The following is an 18,598-nucleotide window of genomic DNA, read 5'->3' as shown; positions in this document are numbered from 1 at the left end:
ATGATTCTTACCTGTACTTCTTCCTCCAACCTTTCCTCATCAATTGATTCATTGTTTTGTGGTGGTATCATTGCTACACTGTCTGTAATTTTTGTGTCACCCTTTCTCTCTCTTATTGGATTGGTTTGGATTTCAGACTGGTTTTCAATACCCTGTATAAATATATTGGATGTTACACTATGTGTTGTTTTTAATGTTCTCTCACATAGTTTTAATGTTCTCTTGTGTGTTGTTTTTAATGTTCTCTATCATGTGTTGTTTTCAATGTTCTCTCACATAGTTTTAATGTTCTCTCACATAGTTTTAATGTTCTCTCACATAGTTTTAATGTTCTCTTGTGTGTTGTTTTTAATGTTCTCTATCATGTGTTGTTTTCAATGTTCTCTCATGTGTTGTTTTTAATGTTTTCTCATGGGTTGTTTTTAATTTTCTCTTTGGCATGAATTCTGTCTTTGATTCCAAAGTCAGGTGCCTGTGATTCAATGGTTGTCATAATTGTTTATACATGTAGTAAATATTTGTTTTTAATTCAATTTTTTTTAATAAGGCTGTAAGTTTTATTAATTTGAAGTGTTTTATATTGCCATTTTCGAGCCTTTCACAGCTGACAATAGGGTATGGGCTTTTTCTCATTGTTGAAAGTTGTTCAGTGACCTACTGTATAGTTGTTTACTTCTGTGTCAATTTGGTCTCTTTTCTCATTGGCAATCATACCACATCTTCTTTTTTGTGTGATTGTAAAAAAAATGTTTGAGAAAATTAACGAGAGATTATTCAAACATAATAATTAACAGGTTGTTATACTTGGGAATCTGATGTACAGTACTTGTTGTTTGTTTATGTAATTTATACGTGTTTCTCGTTTCTCGTTTTTTTTTATATAGATTAGACTGTTGGTTTTCCCGTTTGAATGGTTTTACACTAGTAATTTGGGGTCCTTTATAGCTTGTTGTTCGGTGTGAGCCAAGACTCCGTGTTGAAGGCCGTACATTGACCTATAATGGTTTACTTTTATTAAATTGTTACTTGGGTGAAGAGTTGTCTCATTCAGGCACTCATACCACATCTTCCTATATCTATTTTGACCTGAATTCCTTCACCGGTTGGTCTGACATCAAAGGGGGTCTCATTGGGGGTTCTGATCCCAGATCCAACTTACTGTTTTGTCAGATTCCCGTATCCCGATTATACTATGTACCTAAGCAATTCTCATTTTTTTGTAATTTCCCATGTCTTGCTAGACCTTAATTCCAGTTTTCACGGCACAATAATTTGACTTTCCCGTGTCACGCTTAGACCCCAATGAGACCCACATCAAATGTGTTGCATCTTAGAAGTTATTTGGTTGTCAATATTCTTAACCAAATCGTCTGTTTCTTAAGTTTTGCAACATTTTTTTTTTATTTTTGCTTTCACTTATTGTTCACTTTAATGAAATTCTTTCAGAGTATCTGTGCTTATACAGGAGTTAGAAATTTCATGTGTGCTGCAAATCTGCTATCATAAAAATGTTTTTAATTTTTGTTTTATCTGTCAGCCATTGTTTAAGCCATAGATGTGTTGTTTCCTTTTTAAACTACAGTGAAACCTGGCTTACTGAATCCGATATTAACTGAAAACCTGTATAAACCAAACATGTTCGTAAGCACAGTCATATCAAATAATGTGCGTTGTGAACCTGATTTAACCGAACATCCTCCAAAACTGAACAAAATCTTAAGTCTAGAAGAGGTTCCGTTTAAACAGGTTTCACTGTATATTTTATTAGTCAGGGGTACTGCTTGTACAAGTAATTTTTATGTACTTAAAGAAGTAAATATCATCATTCTTATATAAGTAAATTTGTAGGATACTTATACAAATGTATTTTATGTACTTGTATACATGTAGGTAAAAACAAATTGGGCTTAGTGATGTCCCTTAGACATGTTAGACATTCATATATTTTTACTTATAAGATATAAAACAGAAAACATCGGCCAAAATCGAACATAATCATAAGTCCCAAAGAGATTCGGTTTAGCCAGGTTTCACTGTATACATGGTATATTTATAACAAATTATGTTTTGACACACAAGCTATTACAAAAATATTTTTACTTTTTAGTTGTTACCTTTTTAGCCATTGTTTAAGCCATGTATGTTTTTCCACCTTTTTTATTTCCAGATATTCTCTTTGTATTTACAATATGTGTGACTTATGCTGACACAATAGACAACTTTCGAGTTTGATGCATTTAAGTCAAAAGCTTTGGTTTAAGTGAACATCATTTATCCGTTAAGGGCATCAACACTTCGGTTCCCATGTTGAGCGAGTGGTTTGAAAACTATGATGCTATTACTTGTATCATGGTTATTGAATTTTATGCATTTTAATGCATTTTCATTTTTATGTATATGATTTTTATACTTCTCTGTAACCTTTGTACTTGCATGGTTTTATGAGAATAAACTATCTATCTATCTATCACAAATTATTTTGCAAATTGAGTTCTCATAATTGACAATCAGCACTGCTGTCATCAGGGAATTGTGATTAAGTACATACCTACAGAACAAACATTATTTATAGTTTATCCAGCACAATGACAATCACTTAGATGCTTGATTCCGTTCAACAGTATGTTCAGGTTGTTGTCTCCTTGACACATTCCCCATTTCCATTCAGAATTTCTCAATTTTATTGATGAATGTTTATAGTGCAGGAATACAGGTGATCCCCTCTATCTGGTAAAAGACTTCATAAAGGCACGCATAATTTATCATTATTTTCCAGTGAAGGACGCCTCCAAGTATGGGAATTTCTTGCTGCATTGAAAACCTATTGGTGACCTTCTGTTGTTGTCTATTCTATGGTCAGGTTGTTGTTTCTTTGACATATTCCCCATTTCTATTCTCAATTTTATAGTTTTTCCAGCACAATGACAATCACCAAGATGCTTGATGAAAGTTTATAGTGCAGGGATACAGGTGATCCCCTCTATCTGGTAAAAGACGTCATAAAGGCACGCATAATTGATGATTTTTTTCAAGTGATGGAAAAACTTGAAAGTTGTCTTTTCTTACCTTTTTTCTTTTTCTTTCTCTATCCTCTCGCCTTATAACATCTTTGGATTTTTTCTTTTTTCGTGGCATCTTTTTCAACTTTTTATTTCCTAAAAAAAAATCCGTACTACTTGTACAAGTTATTTTTATTTACTTGAAGAAGTAAAAAAAATAATATACACATATAAGTAAATTAATAATGTATAAATATTTTCCCTTTAATTTCTCAAAAAATTACTTGCATAAGTAAATTTTTCTTACAACGTTACAATCCTACAAATATTCTCAAGTTTTGAGATGTAAAATCAAGGCTTTTTAAAATGATTTTTCCCAGGTTAGCTCATATTTTTTAATTAGAGTTCAATGTTTCATCTCATTAATTCAACAAAGAAACTGATTGCGCAAAGATTTTAAGTATTTGCCAAGGCCTTCAAAAATTGCTCCTGAGGAGCTTGTAAATGAGCAGTGTTTTGAAGATAACAGACAAATAGGATTTTCATTGCCAATGAAATTAAAATTTTAAATGTTTCGTAAAGACATCTGCAAAGGGCAGATAACTTAAAATTGTATTAGAGCAAGGATTTGTATTAGAGCAAAGAAATCCTAAGAATTCGATAAAAGAAGATAGGATGACTTTTTGTTTACCTATACAAATAAATATAATTCACTTAAAAATAACTTGTACAAGTAGTACCCCTGACTGTACATTGAACAACTAATAATGGTGAAGTATAATTTTAAATAACAACAAACTTAAATTTGCATGTAAATATCAAAGCATTGTAAGCACTGTAGGTACATTATGTAGTTCACCAAAAACCTAAGCAAATGTAATTAAAATAAAACGCTTCGCTGAGCACAGCCTGATACAACCACAAATGTCTTACCCTGAACAGTTTGGGCAAATTTGGACACAATTTTCACGCTTGATACTGTCTGAATTTAGATTGTGATAAAATTTTTGACATGATATTAAAAGGTTTCTGACACAAAATAAATGTGGTCAGGGATCTTACAAATCTATTGCCCAATACTGTGCATGCTGTGCAACTAAAGATTTCTTCTTGAAAATTTTCTTTTTTTGTTTGAAAATATGAACTCCTAAAAAAAAATTGGGAGAAAACACACACCCCCCTCCAACTTTTTGAACCCCCCTTGGTGAAATTACCCCCAAACTCTATCTTAGCCATTCCTTTGTAGTTAGAACCTTGTAGTACAATTTAAGAGATATCCATTAACTTAAACACAAGTCTGTCAAGTCATTATCTGCAAAATAGAACCAGATGCTCCGCAGGGTGCAGCTTTATATGACCGCAGAGGTTGAACCCTGAAAGGTTGGGGCAAGTATGGACACAAAATTCAAGCTGGATTCAGCTCTAAATTTGGATTGTGATTAAATAGTTGACACAGCATAGGTTTCTGACACAGAATGAATGTGGTCTAATAATCTTAAAATTTGTATGTTGCCTTTGAGCAATTCACTATGCTGTTGCATGTGTTGAATATTAATCCTCTCAAAAAAATGTTAAAAGATATTTCTGTTTATTTATGAAATCTGAAATGAGAAAAATTGAGCCCCCCCCCCCCCCCCCAATTTTTTTTTCACATCCCCCCTTTCCCTTATTCCAAAACTGATCTCAATTCAAATTACTAATGGAGTTTGCAACAATAACTACTCATTTAAATACATAATAAAATATTAAAATGTAAAAAAAGTGCTTGTTATCACTGAATGGTAAAGATTGTTTTAATTTAACCATGTTAACAGTTGGTAGTAAAAGTAAATATATATATTGTATATTGTATAAAACAATGATTTAAGTTGATTCAACTACTATTCAGGGGTTAAAAAATCCACTAGCCCGACGCCGGGACTAGATCATTTACGCCTTGGGCAATTAAAATGTGTAATCCGATATGCCCGACGGACTAGTAACAAAAAATTCTTGACGTTTCCAAAATAGAAAGTGAAAAATCCCTTCATCACTATTCTATGTTAGCCATTTCGATTCAATTAAGTCATCCGGGATTCCAAGAATTTGAACTGGTTTGTACAGGTCCTGTTGTACATATTTTAAACATAGAACAAATAACTCTGGCATGTCTGGGTGGCCTGGTATCATGTGTTGATTATCGTACTTTAAATATCGATTTCTCATACCATTGATTGAGGTATTGTACATTGCTTATCGTGCCGAGATTTTCAATTAACGTTATTTGGGGGTATGATGTATTGATTGGTATTGACATGCAGGGCTCACACTACTTCAGAATTATAGGGAGAAGTGACTTCTCTTTTTGAAACTGATAGGGAGAAGTGGTGAGATTTGAAAGAGAAGTGCTCATTCGCGCGGTCCACTGCAATGTTTGGATTTTACAATAGTATAAAGGGCAATATGTAAATAATGTTCTTTTTATATTGTTCAATTCATATCATCTAAGTAAAAAAAATACAATTAAAGTTACATTTGAAATTAAAAGTTGTTCAAGTTTTACTAAAGTTCTTGTGAAAAACTACCAACTAAATATCTAGCACTAAAAAAAAAAAAAAATTTTAAAAATGTAAAGAAATTATTATATATCAATTACAATTTAATTTAAAATTATCTTGTGTATGAAATTCAGTGTTTCTAATAAAAAAATATAAAAGTTATTAAGCTGGGCCATAATATATTGATATTAGTATGATAGTCTCAGAGTTAAGCAACTTTAATCAATAGTGTAGTTTGAAACAATCCATAAAAAAATATAGGGAATAATTAGATTATGAAGATGTAACCAAAAGTCTCTTTATGCGTGTGGAATGCGTAATTTTTCCCTTTGGGATCAATATTCTCCTGTCAGCTGTTCCATCCGTGCGTCCGTAGTAATTATTGTAAAAGTACGGATTTCGGTCATAGCTGCTCCGGTTCAGATCCTTAGTTTAGAAATCGGTCAATGGCGGACGAATGCAAGAAAATTTACAAAAATAAACGATGTTTGACAAGTTATTTGGAAAGGAACATGACGTTTTTAATGCAATAAATGGATTTAAAATTTACTGGAGGCAACTTTTATCACGTTTAAATGAAGTAATAAACTTATTTTGCCGCCGAAATTTAGGTTGATGTACGTTTTCGAGTAACAAGCGCCGGAACTTGCAGAAATGCACGAAGTGATAAAAAGTTGTATTTTTATCAAATAACCTGCTACACACTGCGAAGACAATGCTTCAACCTCTTTTCTAAAGATAATGAATCGTTTATGTCTGAATTTCTTTAATTATCAATAAAAAACTGATGTTTCATCAACTTGGTAAAAATTGAAAATGTCCGATGACGGAAGCGACTGAAAGCGAGTATCGTCATGGACAGGGCGACTTGTTTTCGCTTTTGGGGGTCGGGGAAAGCGAAGTGACGGTCGGGAAGGCGACTTCTTCGCCCAAGTCGCCTGGTAGCGTGAGGCCGACCGTCACATGTCTTGTTGCACAGCTCTTGAGCACGAAACTATGCAACAAAATATTTCTTAATATTTTAGTACGGGAACCCCAGGAACTTTGTCAGTTTCTAAACGAAAAACGGTAGATGAATGGAGTAACGAGGCCGAAAATTCATCCCCCCAAAATGCTAAATACGACAGGGAAAAACCGCGGAAAAAAAATAATAGTGTCCAGGACAGCAGGGCTGTCAAGTCTTTAGCGCGAGACTCACACATGTTCATGCTTATTTGGCGGCATTTTCCTTTGATCTATAGTTTTTTCTCTTTGATCTTAACAATTTGGCCAACACATAAAGCATTCACTTCCCGAAAAGTTGGCAGAACTGGGACACAATGATTACCTTGGCTGTTGCTGATGAAAAAAACAGACAATGCTGTGAATATTGCTGTTGGTTGCCCCAAGCTAGCCAATAAAAAGTCTGCTTTGAATGTGGGAACAACTTAGTTAGGTTAAGCACCAAAAGATTAATAACAGATCAACAAAAAATATTAAATACAGTGTATAATGTCTCCTTCAAAACAAAGGGCACCTACTTTGTATTATGCAGCAAACTCTTAGTTTTTATGGCATACTAGGGCTAGCAGGTCAGTTTTGATGGACTAGCAGTTCTTCCAACAGGGCTAGTAAAATCCTGCTGCCTATAAGTCCTGGGCTAGCTAGCTGTAACAAATTTTTTTAACCCCTGCTATTCTGGACAAAGAAAGATAACTCCATTTGACAATTTCTTGCTATTCGGCAATATGATATTTCTTGCTATTGCGCAATACTGTGCAATTGAAAATACTTGCTATTGCACAATACTGTGCAATTGAAGATTTCTTGCTATTGGGCCTAAAATAAAATTTCATTTGTTTGGCATTGCCGCCCGACCCACTGAAAAACTTGCGGCCCGAATAATTTTATTGGTGTTTCAAAATTTGTATTTTTTTTGTATTAAAAAAATCGGCAAACCGCCGGAATTTTGATCATATCCGCGGAGTTTGTTTCCGGGCTTTACTTTTTTCAAATCATGATCTTTTAAGTGCTTGTTGTATACTGTTTTCAGAGCAAGCGTTTGAATGACATAGATTCGATAAAAGTCTGCCAAAAATGTCAAAAAGACGGTTCCCAAAAAGACAGGCAGTGGATAGCATCCACTTATGCTCTAGTCAAGGGAGAGGAAAAATTTTATTAAAAAATTATAAAATGTTCACCTATTCTTTAGATGGAACATGGGTTGATGTTCTGAAAGGCCTTGTAGAGAACTCAAATGTCGTCTTTGGTAAACTCAAATGTCGTCTTTGGTAAAGCAGACACTGAAACAGTGACGCTGTAATTTGTTGATGTCTGCTTTGCATCCTCACATCAAAGACTAGCCTCCTTTGTGTGTCAAGAATTTATGAACCCAACCCCTCTCTTTTTTCTTAACATGAATAAGATAATTCTTAAAACAGAAAAGATATCTGACAGCAACATATTTATAAATATATCTATACTGAGGGAGGGTAGGAGGGGTCCTGATCCTGAAATCCCAGGCCAGTGGCGGATCCAGAAATTTTCATAAGTGGGGGTCCACTGACTCACCTAAGAGGGGGTCCGCTCCAGTCACGCTTCAGTGATTCCCTATATAAGCAACCAAATTTTTTTCCCAAAAAGGGGGGGGGGGCCTGCCCCCCCCCCCCCCTTAAATCCGCCTCTGCAGGCTTAAAAACACAAAATCCAGAGGTCCCGAAATTTGAAAAAAGAATTCCCGGAAGGGTCAGTCCCGAAATCCTGAGCTTAAAAATACCAGATCCCGGAGTCCTGATAAAGGTTCCATCCCCCCTTTCTACTGGTAGTGATTCATTGTTTTAAGCAAACCAAGAGCTCATGAATTTAACTGTATTTACGTCATGCATGTCCAGAACCCTGTCAATCAAACAATCATAACAACCTTAAAATGTATTTTAAATTATCTGTGAAAATTGTCTACAGCAATTTATATTTTGAAATTATCATACTTTTACTGCGGTTTACGGGTTATTACAAATGCAGTATAAACACCCTGCCAGGGTGAGGCATTCGTGACTGTTATTATGCCAACCTTGTAAATTTGTATTATATTGCTATTCTCAAAGCTGACCAGGGGCTGTAGTGGCTTCGACCATTTGGTAGTTCCGCAAAATTTGCATGTATCAATGCTAGTCTTATCACCTCTAGGGACAAGTACATGTATGCATTCACAAAATTAAGGTTAGATTGTCATGACATTTATAATATGGTTCCTCTGTGTACGCTTTTGTCCACCAATAAAACTGACTGTAATGAACTTGCCCATATGGTGTAGAAAGTTACTTTTAAATCCCATCAAACAAGCAAACGATCAAAGCTTTAAATCATCTATTTGTACAAGGAACTGTAGTGGTCGAACTGATTAAAATATGATAAGTTTACCAAACTGAAGGCAATTTCAAGATGTGACATTAAGCCTCTATTCAATGGACAGTCCCACAATTAGGATTCAATTTTCATGTCTAACATGTTACATGGTTAATGTCAGTTCCCTACCACAGATATGTTTCTGCTGGGTACTTTGGTTTACTCCTCCAAAAAAACTGAATGTTTGACATGAAATTATCCATGTGTTGTAGAATGTGACATTAACCCCGATCAAAGAAACCATAAGTTTGTACACACAACAATGCTGCACTGCTTTTGGCTGTGATCTAGAGTCATCATGGTTGTGATATATAAAGTTTTTAAATGTAAAAAAAAAAAAAAAATCCCTACCTACCTACCCACCTGCTGATGGTGTGAGTCGGCAATGCCAAACAAACAATTTTTTAAGGGTGGCCTTGCGCAATACTGTGCAATTGAAAATTTCTTGCTATTGCACAATACTGTGCAATTGAAGATTTCTTGCTATTGCTGAATACTGTGCAATTATAAATTTCTTGCTATTGCACAATACTTAATATAATAATTTTGGATCCTGATTTGAACCAACTTGAAAACTGGGCACATAATCAAAAATATAAGTACATGTTTAATTCAGCATATCAAAAAAGTCCAAGAATTCAATTTTTGTTAAAATCAAACTTAGTTTAATTTTAGACCCTTTGGACTTTAATGTAGACCAATTTGAAAACGGGACCAAAAATTAAGAATCAACATACAGTTAGATTCGGCATATCAAAGAACACCATTATTCAATTCAACGACGACGACGCCAACGTGATACCAATATACGACCAAAACATTTTCAATTTTTGCGGTTGTATAAAAACATAATTTTTTACCCTGGTAAAACAATAAAAACACAATAAGACTTGTGCTAAATAAACCTCAACAGTTCGGTGTTAAAAAAACAAGCCATTTTAGGGAAACCTGATTAGTCCGCTGCCAACCAATTTTGATAAAGCTTTAATATACGATATTTTAAGTCTTTGAATGCACACAATTGGTTCTAATATGTTATTTGTATGAAATAAAGGGGCACAAAAAGTCGACATTCTAATATATTGTGTATTTGAATGGAAAACACACCATTAGTAGCTGTGTTCGGCCTGTTGTCCTGTTTAGTGTGGAGCTTTTTGAAAAAGCCAAGAGTGGTACTGAAGCAAAATGAAAATTTTTGCAAAGTAAGATCATCGGTGCCTTCTGTGATCATATAAACATAAACACTAACGACTTCTTTTCGTCTATTTGGCTCATTTTGTGTCACACTGTCTGAAAACAAAACGTGATAAGTCTGTTGCCGAACCCAATTAGTGCGGAAACGTCGACAAAAACCTGATAAGTCCGTTACCATTCTACACTGTGTTGTTGGCCATGTTGGTACGAATCGGAGTTGGAACAAATCATCCAGATACCCACATGAATACATGTCATGCATGTAGCTGGATAATATTATTTTCAAAACCGATTCAACTGCAAATGTAAAATGTAATTTATGTACATGTATAAAGCTGAATAGTTACAAAATAGCCAATCCCGGTTAAAAGTTTATGAACAATGTTCTTAGGCCTTTTGTGTTTTATTTTTGTACTATCAATTCCAAGTTTACTTTCCACAGCAGTCACTGAGACTCAGAGTGAGAGAAGTATTTCACTTCGTATCTTATCACCTATTTTCCTATGTTTTCTATGTATCCCAAAAACTGGCTACGGCTAACTGGCATTGTTTTAAAATGAGTTTAAAAACAATACTGATGAGAGTCCATTCCTTGTGTAGGTTTAATGTTTTTGAGGTTTGTTTGGTAAAATGGACATAATTCTAGTTTCTATACTTACCAAATATATTTGTATAGGTCAATAAATTGTATAAATTGAAAATTAAACGTTTTCATTCAACGATTTGACAACAATACCCAGCCAAGCCGAAAAGCCGGAAGTGAAAATAGGGTATCCGGTCGTTCCGGCCCCAAACCGATCCGGCCCCAAGTCAATCCGGCCCAAAGTCGATCCGGCCCAAGTCGATCCGGCCCACGTCGATCCGGCCCCAAGTCGATCCGGCCCCATTACAAAATATGAAATAACTATATTGATTTTGGAGGAATTTGTGACGCATTTTAACATTTAAATTTGCAAAAAGTGTCCGATGATGGATGACAACAGGTAAAATTTGTTTAGTTTTATGCAATATTTGCCGTAGACAGACTAGACTATAAGTGAAGAACTATTTTAAATCGATACAAACATTAGTGTTATTGTGTCGTTGGTTGTATAGCAGCTTCAACATATTTTAAAATATGAAGTTATTTTCCATGATAACTTAAACTTTGAATGTTATGGCGATTTCATTTTTTTTTACGTTCATACACAGAATATCTAAATAAATATTTACAGTCCACTGAAACCTATAACTCATCATAATGACTTGATAAATTAAATCATTAGTCTATAATTGGTTTGTTTATTCAACAATTGTCTGATGATTGAATTGAATGAATTTATTTATTTGCAAAAAGCATTTACATGCTATGGCAATCAAAACATATATTACATATATGACACAATAATAAACAGCAGAAAACAACACATCATACAAAGTTAAGTAAGAATTTGACATCTCATTTTCCATGCTGCCTTAATATAATTACATAATTTTATAGTTACAGTTTTATTGACAGCTTTTAACAATTGGTCCAGTTTATAAACATTTGGCCAAGAACAAAAGTATTTTGGTAAATAATGTGATCTTACAGGTCTGTATACAGGACAAACTAAAACAAAATGATATTCGTCTTCAACAACGTTCATGTTACAACAAAGACACAATCGTAATTCTCTTGGCGTATTGGTATATCTACCAACTTCGATATTTAATTGAAGTGTCCCACTACGTAGTTTCGTAAGTAATCGAACATCACAAAAGAAATTTAAGTAATTTTCAAGACAAAAATCTGTCTTGATTCTTCTATACATGCAAAGTTTTTCACAGTCATATAAAGATGTGGACCACTCTTGTAAATATTGATCAGTAATACATTTTTTAACAATATCAAAAACTACATTATTTACATCCTGTGAAATCCACAAAAAGTTCAGGCCAAGATTAGACAACAAATCTCGTACATAAGAAACCCAATTTGTTTTACCATTAATAACATCTTTATACAGAAGCATGTACACATCGTAAACAACACTTGGCTTTTTCAATAAAATATGAAACCAATATTTTAAAATTCTAATACGCCTTGAAACATACATAGGCAAATGCCCAAGTTCACCACATAGAAAAATAATAGGTACATTTTTACCAACTTTTACAAGAAATCTACAAAAACGGTTAAAAATTAATTCAACATCACGAGCACGATGAAAGCCCCATATTTCTGATGCGTAACTAAGAACGGAACCAACCATACTGTCAAATAAAATACAACATTGATCAGTTGAAATGTAAACGCTTTTGAGAGTATTCATTAGTGTTGATAAGGCCTTGGATCCTTGCTGAGCCAGACGTTTCTCTGTTTGTAGAAATTTGCCATTAGAATGCAGTAATATTCCGAGGTAAACATATGAATCAACTATTTGGAGTTCCTTGTTGTCATAGAAAAAAATATTCTTAACCCGCTGCCAGCCATTTCTAAATACAATCACTTTCGTTTTGTCAGTGTTTACTTCAATATTCCATTTTATACAATATGTTGACAGTTTATTAAGTAACTGTTGTAAAATATCAGGTGATTTCCCAAACAAAACAGTATCGTCTGCGAATAAAATTAGGTATATCAAATATTCGTTCAGAGTTACGACATCATCAGTTGCATCAATAGACAAATCATTGACTATATCGTTTATGAAAAATAAAAATAACAGAGGAGATAACGGTTCTCCTTGTTTCACACCAAGCAGATTTTCAAATGAATCAGACAGCAAACCTCCAGATTTAACACGAAGTTGCACAGACGAATATATAGATTTCACCATAGCTACAAATTTAGTGCTTACTCCGTTTCGTAATAATTTGTATATAAGAATTCTTCTACTGAGTTTATCAAACGCCTTACGAAAGTCCACAAATGCACAATATAATTTACTTTTTTGCTGAAGAACATGCGATATAATACCGTGGAGAACAAATATTGCATCTATGGTAGATTTGCCTGGCCTAAACCCAAACTTTCATTATCAATTACACAGTTTTTCTTGCTTTTATGCTTAAGTGCTGACCAAAATTTTCTGGGATCCGTTTTGGCTATATTACACAGTTCCATGCCTTTTCGTCGTTTAAAAGTATATTGATTGTGAACTAAGGTAATGCCACTTGTTAATCACTTAATTAAATCAAATCCTGATTAATTAAAGTTACGTAATCAACAAGGTCTTTATAGCTTGATCTTCTGGTTCAGGTTGGTGTATATAATAATAATAAATTGTATTTTTTTTTTCAGGTAACATCACAGGCTTCTATAACACTTGTTTGGTTTTTTTTTTTGTAATATCAACAAGGTCTTTATAGTTTGATATTTTGTTTGGTGTATATAATAATAACCTATAATGGTTTACTTTTATAAACTGTTATTTGGATGGAGAGTTTTCTCATTGGCACTCACACCACATCTTCCTATATCGATATATTTTTCATAAATTTGACAGTATTTTGAATAGTTGTGTGTAGAAAAAAACACAAGTTATATGAGTATCCATTATTCTTTATTGCAAGAAAATAACAAAACAATGACACTGAATGCACGTTTTCACTCTCTAAAATATAATATCAGCACTACTAAAATATAACAATAAATTCATACATACTAACAAACACACTATCTCTGACACTCACATAAATATATATAACTTTTACAATACCATGATATACAGCAGCTGGCTATACGAAATATTGAAAGGTGGAGTAGAACCTAGTATCCTCCTTTTTTTTGGAAGACTTTTCTGAGACAGTGGTGTCTAGTGTTTCCATATCCGAATCCTGACTAGAAGTCTCTACCATTGAGTCACTTGACTCAATTTCAGAGCTAATTATCTCTTATTACTTTTTAACGGTCGGTCGTAATAAACAACATTACCTAAAAAGTCATCAACATCAAAACCTTGACTAAAAGCCATGTTTATCTTTTCTTATTTTAGTTATATTAGTTATTGGAACAAATAAAGTATTAATTTCTATCTATTAGTATTACATATTAGATATTAAAGATGAAATAAATCTATACTTTTTAACAATAACGTTGTATGTGAACAGTGGTCGGTGATTTCGGAGCTACGAAAAACCCGTCTATTCAACTGGACATCTCACTCAGTTATTAAAATCAATGTTGATGTCTAAATTGTTTTAATATAATTATACCCAATAATCTTGAAAACTTGTAATAAAAACATAATCAACCTAGTTGTTTTATACTCATCTGCAGAAATTATTTTTTTACCGTACACCTTTTACATTATAATAAAAATCATAAACATTTATGAATTACATTAATACATGTATATATCTTTATTTTTATTCCTTATAAATATATTTTTTATTGGGGCCGGATCGACTTTACATATGGGCCGGATCGACGTGGGGCCGGATCGACGTGGGACGGATCGACTTGGGCCGGATCGACGTGGGGCCGGATCGACCCGAAAGCGAAAATAGAACGAATGAAAGGGAGATAATCACGATTAAATACCTATGGAACGCCTTTTTAACAAAGATCATTGTTTTGTTGTATAGATTTACACTTTTTTTTTAAATCAAATTAATCCTTCAATCATTCATAAGTCTTTAATGATTTTATACAACGTAACTCTGTCGCAAAAAAAAATTATGGAACGGCGTTAGTGCAATAAACCTGAGACTATTATAAAACATTTACGATATCAGGGGCGGATGCAGGAATTTTCGAAAAGGGGGGTTACATGTGTGGGGGAGGGGGCAACTACATGTCCCCATTCAAATGCACTGATCGTCCAAAAAAGGGGGTTCCAACTGATGTCAGATTCCCCCCTCCCCTATATACCTTAATATACTAAGTTTATATTAAGGTATACCGGGGGGATCTGAGACAAGTGCCTGCGATCGGATCCTAGGCTAGATAAGATAAAGCTAAGTATAAAGGTAAGGAATAAAAACAAAATCTTATTGGATTTGGAAGAAAAATTAAAACTCCTTTAAATGGAAAAACTTACGAACTGTAAAAAATTGTTGTGAAATGAATGACCAACAGAAAGAAATCGTAGGCCTTAGTATATAGCACAAGTCCAATCCATGACGCAGATTTTTTTTTTAAATTTCTAAAACAGTGTAACAATTGTCGCAAAAATATATAAGTATAGGCCTTTATGAAGGGATTTCCAATCCCAACTGAATGCGTTTTATTTAATATACTGCTGACACATTAGAATTTTTAATGTCCATTTTGGTTATACATGTTATATAATTTCACATGTTTTGATGTATTTTATAAAAAAATATTTACACGATATATTTGGTTTACAAGTTGATCAGAAGAAACACCGACATAGCTAGATAATACTATATAAATAACACATAACTGAGAGGGTGATAGAGCAGATTGTCAACCGCGGCGAAGCCAAGGTTGACAATGCTTTTTCGAGGGGTACCAATCTGCTCTAGCACCCTCTCCAGCTATGTGTTATTTAATTTATTATACTGAATGTCCATACATTATTGTCTTTTACAGATCAATTTTATTTTAAAAGTATTTTCTATGACGTGACGTACACAACAACGTTACAGGTAGACAAAACAACAAAAGTTAAGCACGATGTTTTATTTTTTTTACTTTGAAAGTCAAATAATTAAATCTGAGCAAAAACGTAGAACTTGAGACTTGTTTAAATTACTTGGTGTAAATTCAATTCATTGTCCTTTAAAATATCGATTTTTGATTGGTCTGGACGAGAGGGCAACATTACAAAAATGTCACCCGCTCAGCCATTACATCCCAGCTCCTTTGTTCTAACAGGGGTGATCTGAGCCGGATCACCCCTGCCAGATCACCCTTAGTTTGAGTTTCTTTGTTATGCATGCTTTCCTTTGTTCTGTAACATTTTGGCGGGAATGTCAAATCCAATATAAAACTTATAATTATTTTACGGAAAAGACTATCTATCAAAATTCACGTAGAAAACATCCAGTAGATATGCTGGGATTCGAACTCAAGACCTTTAGCATATCAATCCACGACACATACCACTACACCAGGACGACTTGATACGAAATAATAGTAATTTGACATACTTAAAGGAAGCAAGATATTTTTATTAGTGGGGCGAGTTGTCAAACCTTTATTCAGTGGGGTTTTAACCTTTTACGTTAATTTGTGAGTTTTCAGACTGATTGTTCAATTTGATTTTACACTTTTTCAAAGTGGGGCAAGTCGGTAAACAAGATTGGGACGATATTTTTATAAAGTGGCGATATAGCGTGGGCCGATTGGCAAGTGGGGCGAGTTGACATTGTGTGATATCTACTCATCGTGTTTGGGGGTCAAAAAGGGTATACATCATATAGTAATATATAAAGTATATTGTTATGGTTCTGTGGCGTTCTAAACTAGATTTTATGAATTGTAAATGGTTTTTCGTCTAATCTAAAACAGCTGGGATGTAAAATAGTTATCCCAGTCGGACTTGGTGTGTCAGTGTTAGATCACCCTCTGGCCTCCGGCCATCGGGGTGATCTTACACTGACACACCGCGTCCTTATGGGATAACTATTAATGTGATAGAGTAAATTCACACCCTTGTATTAGTAAATCAAGATATGGCATTTTAACGTGAAGTATAATAAAATTATTTATCTAAATACTACTACAATTTGATTCTAATTAGTATAATTGTAATTTTCACCGTTATAAGTACATGTTAGATAACTTAAAGTCATACAAATCTAATATTAAATTTCATCCACATTATTTCTTAATTGTCGGAACTCGTTTTAGTCTTCGACATTCAAATTTGACGTCACTTTGCATGGGCGTTAAACTGGCTTTGGCTAACACGGCTGTGTATTTTTGTAATGTTTTCGTTTTAATTCTGTCGCTAGTCACCACTTAGGTTTAATCATGCATAATTTTTATATAGTCATTTTATAAAATTTTCTATTTGCAAAAGTATGAATTATTCTTATTAATAATGATGTTCTTGTCCCAGGCGGATAACACTGGCCGCAATTTTTTGGAACATTTGGTCCTCGGTGATCTTCAACTTTGTACTTGTTTTGGCTTTCAAGTTTTTTCATCTGAGCGTTGCTGGTTAGTCTTGTGTGGACGTGGCGCACGTCTGGCGTATTAAATTTTTAACCTGGTACCTTTTGTTGGCTATCATTCGTTTGTTTGATCTGTCCTGTATTTTCTCCCATTTATTTATTGTTGTCCTGTCATGTAATGTTGTCATTATAATGTTGTAATTAACATTGCCAGTAACGCGGGGGGTTTTGGCCTGCCACAAAACCAGGTTTAAACCATAATTTTTTTTTCTTAAAATGCCTTGTACCAAGTCAGGAAAATGACCATTGTTATATTTTAAACCATTGTGGTGACGTCAGCCTATTCATTTACCGTGGATTCTTTTTCTAGAATCAACGCTTCCTAAATCCGTCGCTGAAATGGACTCACCAGATTATATTCTATTGTTTCCTTTGTGTGCCTAATATCATTAAGTTTGAATTGACTAATTTCCTGATTTCTGTTCACTAATGGAATTATTTTTAAAAACTTACCTTTAATTTTTGTAATTTCTATATATGCCTTCACTGGGATTCGAAGCCGTCCATAAATTTTGTAACTTGTTACTGACATTAACATATCGACGAAACCTCTGGGCTACCAATCGGTTACGATTTAAAAATCTATTTTATATATATAAATGAATATATGATATACATCGGTACAACGAACACACATGGCTTGTACCTTTATATATACATAATAGGTCATCGTATAGTATGAGTTGGTAGCCACGAGGTTTCGTAGTTAAGATAAATGAGTTAAAGCTAAGGACTTGTCTGTTTAGGTTCGAATCCCTGAATTCTCTTTGTTGTTCCAATAGTCTAGATTTCCAGTTTTTGTTCTTGTTTTGAATGTAATTGTGGATATTTTGTGTAAAAAAATAATGCATGGTTGGCTATTCCATATGTTTGAACCAAAACAAAAATGGATTGCATAATATTGGTCCATTTTTGTTTAATAAATTAATATTTTATGATTTCATCTGTTTTACTACATAATTTTACAAATTTTAATTCGCAAATTCCTATGCTAGAAAATCGTGATATTACTTGAATTAGGCTTATTGCTAGAAATTTCAGAAACATACTTATTATACGCACTTTATGTTTTTTGTCGGGTTGTTGTCCCTTTGACACATTCTCCATTTCCATTAAGATCAATTTAAATACAAATAAGTTCGAATATATCATATTTTGTAAAAACAGATAACATTCGGATGCCTGATAATATGAAGATCTTTAAGCGCAGACGTGTTGTGTTATAATATATTTGTAATTTTTTAACATTTAATTGTGATATCTAATTTATTGTAATGACTCGTTTGACACAATATCGTGGTTAATTAAACTCACTTACAATACCTTCTAATTAAGAATAGGCGTTAATTTTCAAAGACATTATCACAATAGTTT

At 33.6% G+C, this 18,598-nt stretch overlaps 1 protein-coding gene across 1 annotated transcript in view; it reads right to left on the bottom strand.

The window, feature by feature from the left end:
• Nucleotides 1–10,877, bottom strand: part of LOC139494684 (zinc finger protein 709-like) — a 30,149-nt gene extending 19,272 nt beyond the window's left edge. The window contains exons 1-3 of the mRNA XM_071282855.1: nt 10,774–10,877; nt 3,067–3,155; nt 12–152 (exon numbers count right to left, since the gene is read on the bottom strand). Coding sequence (XP_071138956.1) covers nt 12–152; nt 3,067–3,135 — 210 coding nt within the window. The 5' untranslated portion in view covers nt 3,136–3,155; nt 10,774–10,877. The remainder of the gene's footprint in view (nt 1–11; nt 153–3,066; nt 3,156–10,773) is intronic.
• Between the last annotated feature and the right edge of the window lie 7,721 nt (nt 10,878–18,598).

The sequence above is a fragment of the Mytilus edulis genome, chromosome 11 (genome assembly GCF_963676685.1).
Source record: "Mytilus edulis chromosome 11, xbMytEdul2.2, whole genome shotgun sequence".
Taxonomy (NCBI): domain Eukaryota; kingdom Metazoa; phylum Mollusca; class Bivalvia; order Mytilida; family Mytilidae; genus Mytilus; species Mytilus edulis.
This window is presented reverse-complemented; position numbering and strand designations above follow the sequence as displayed.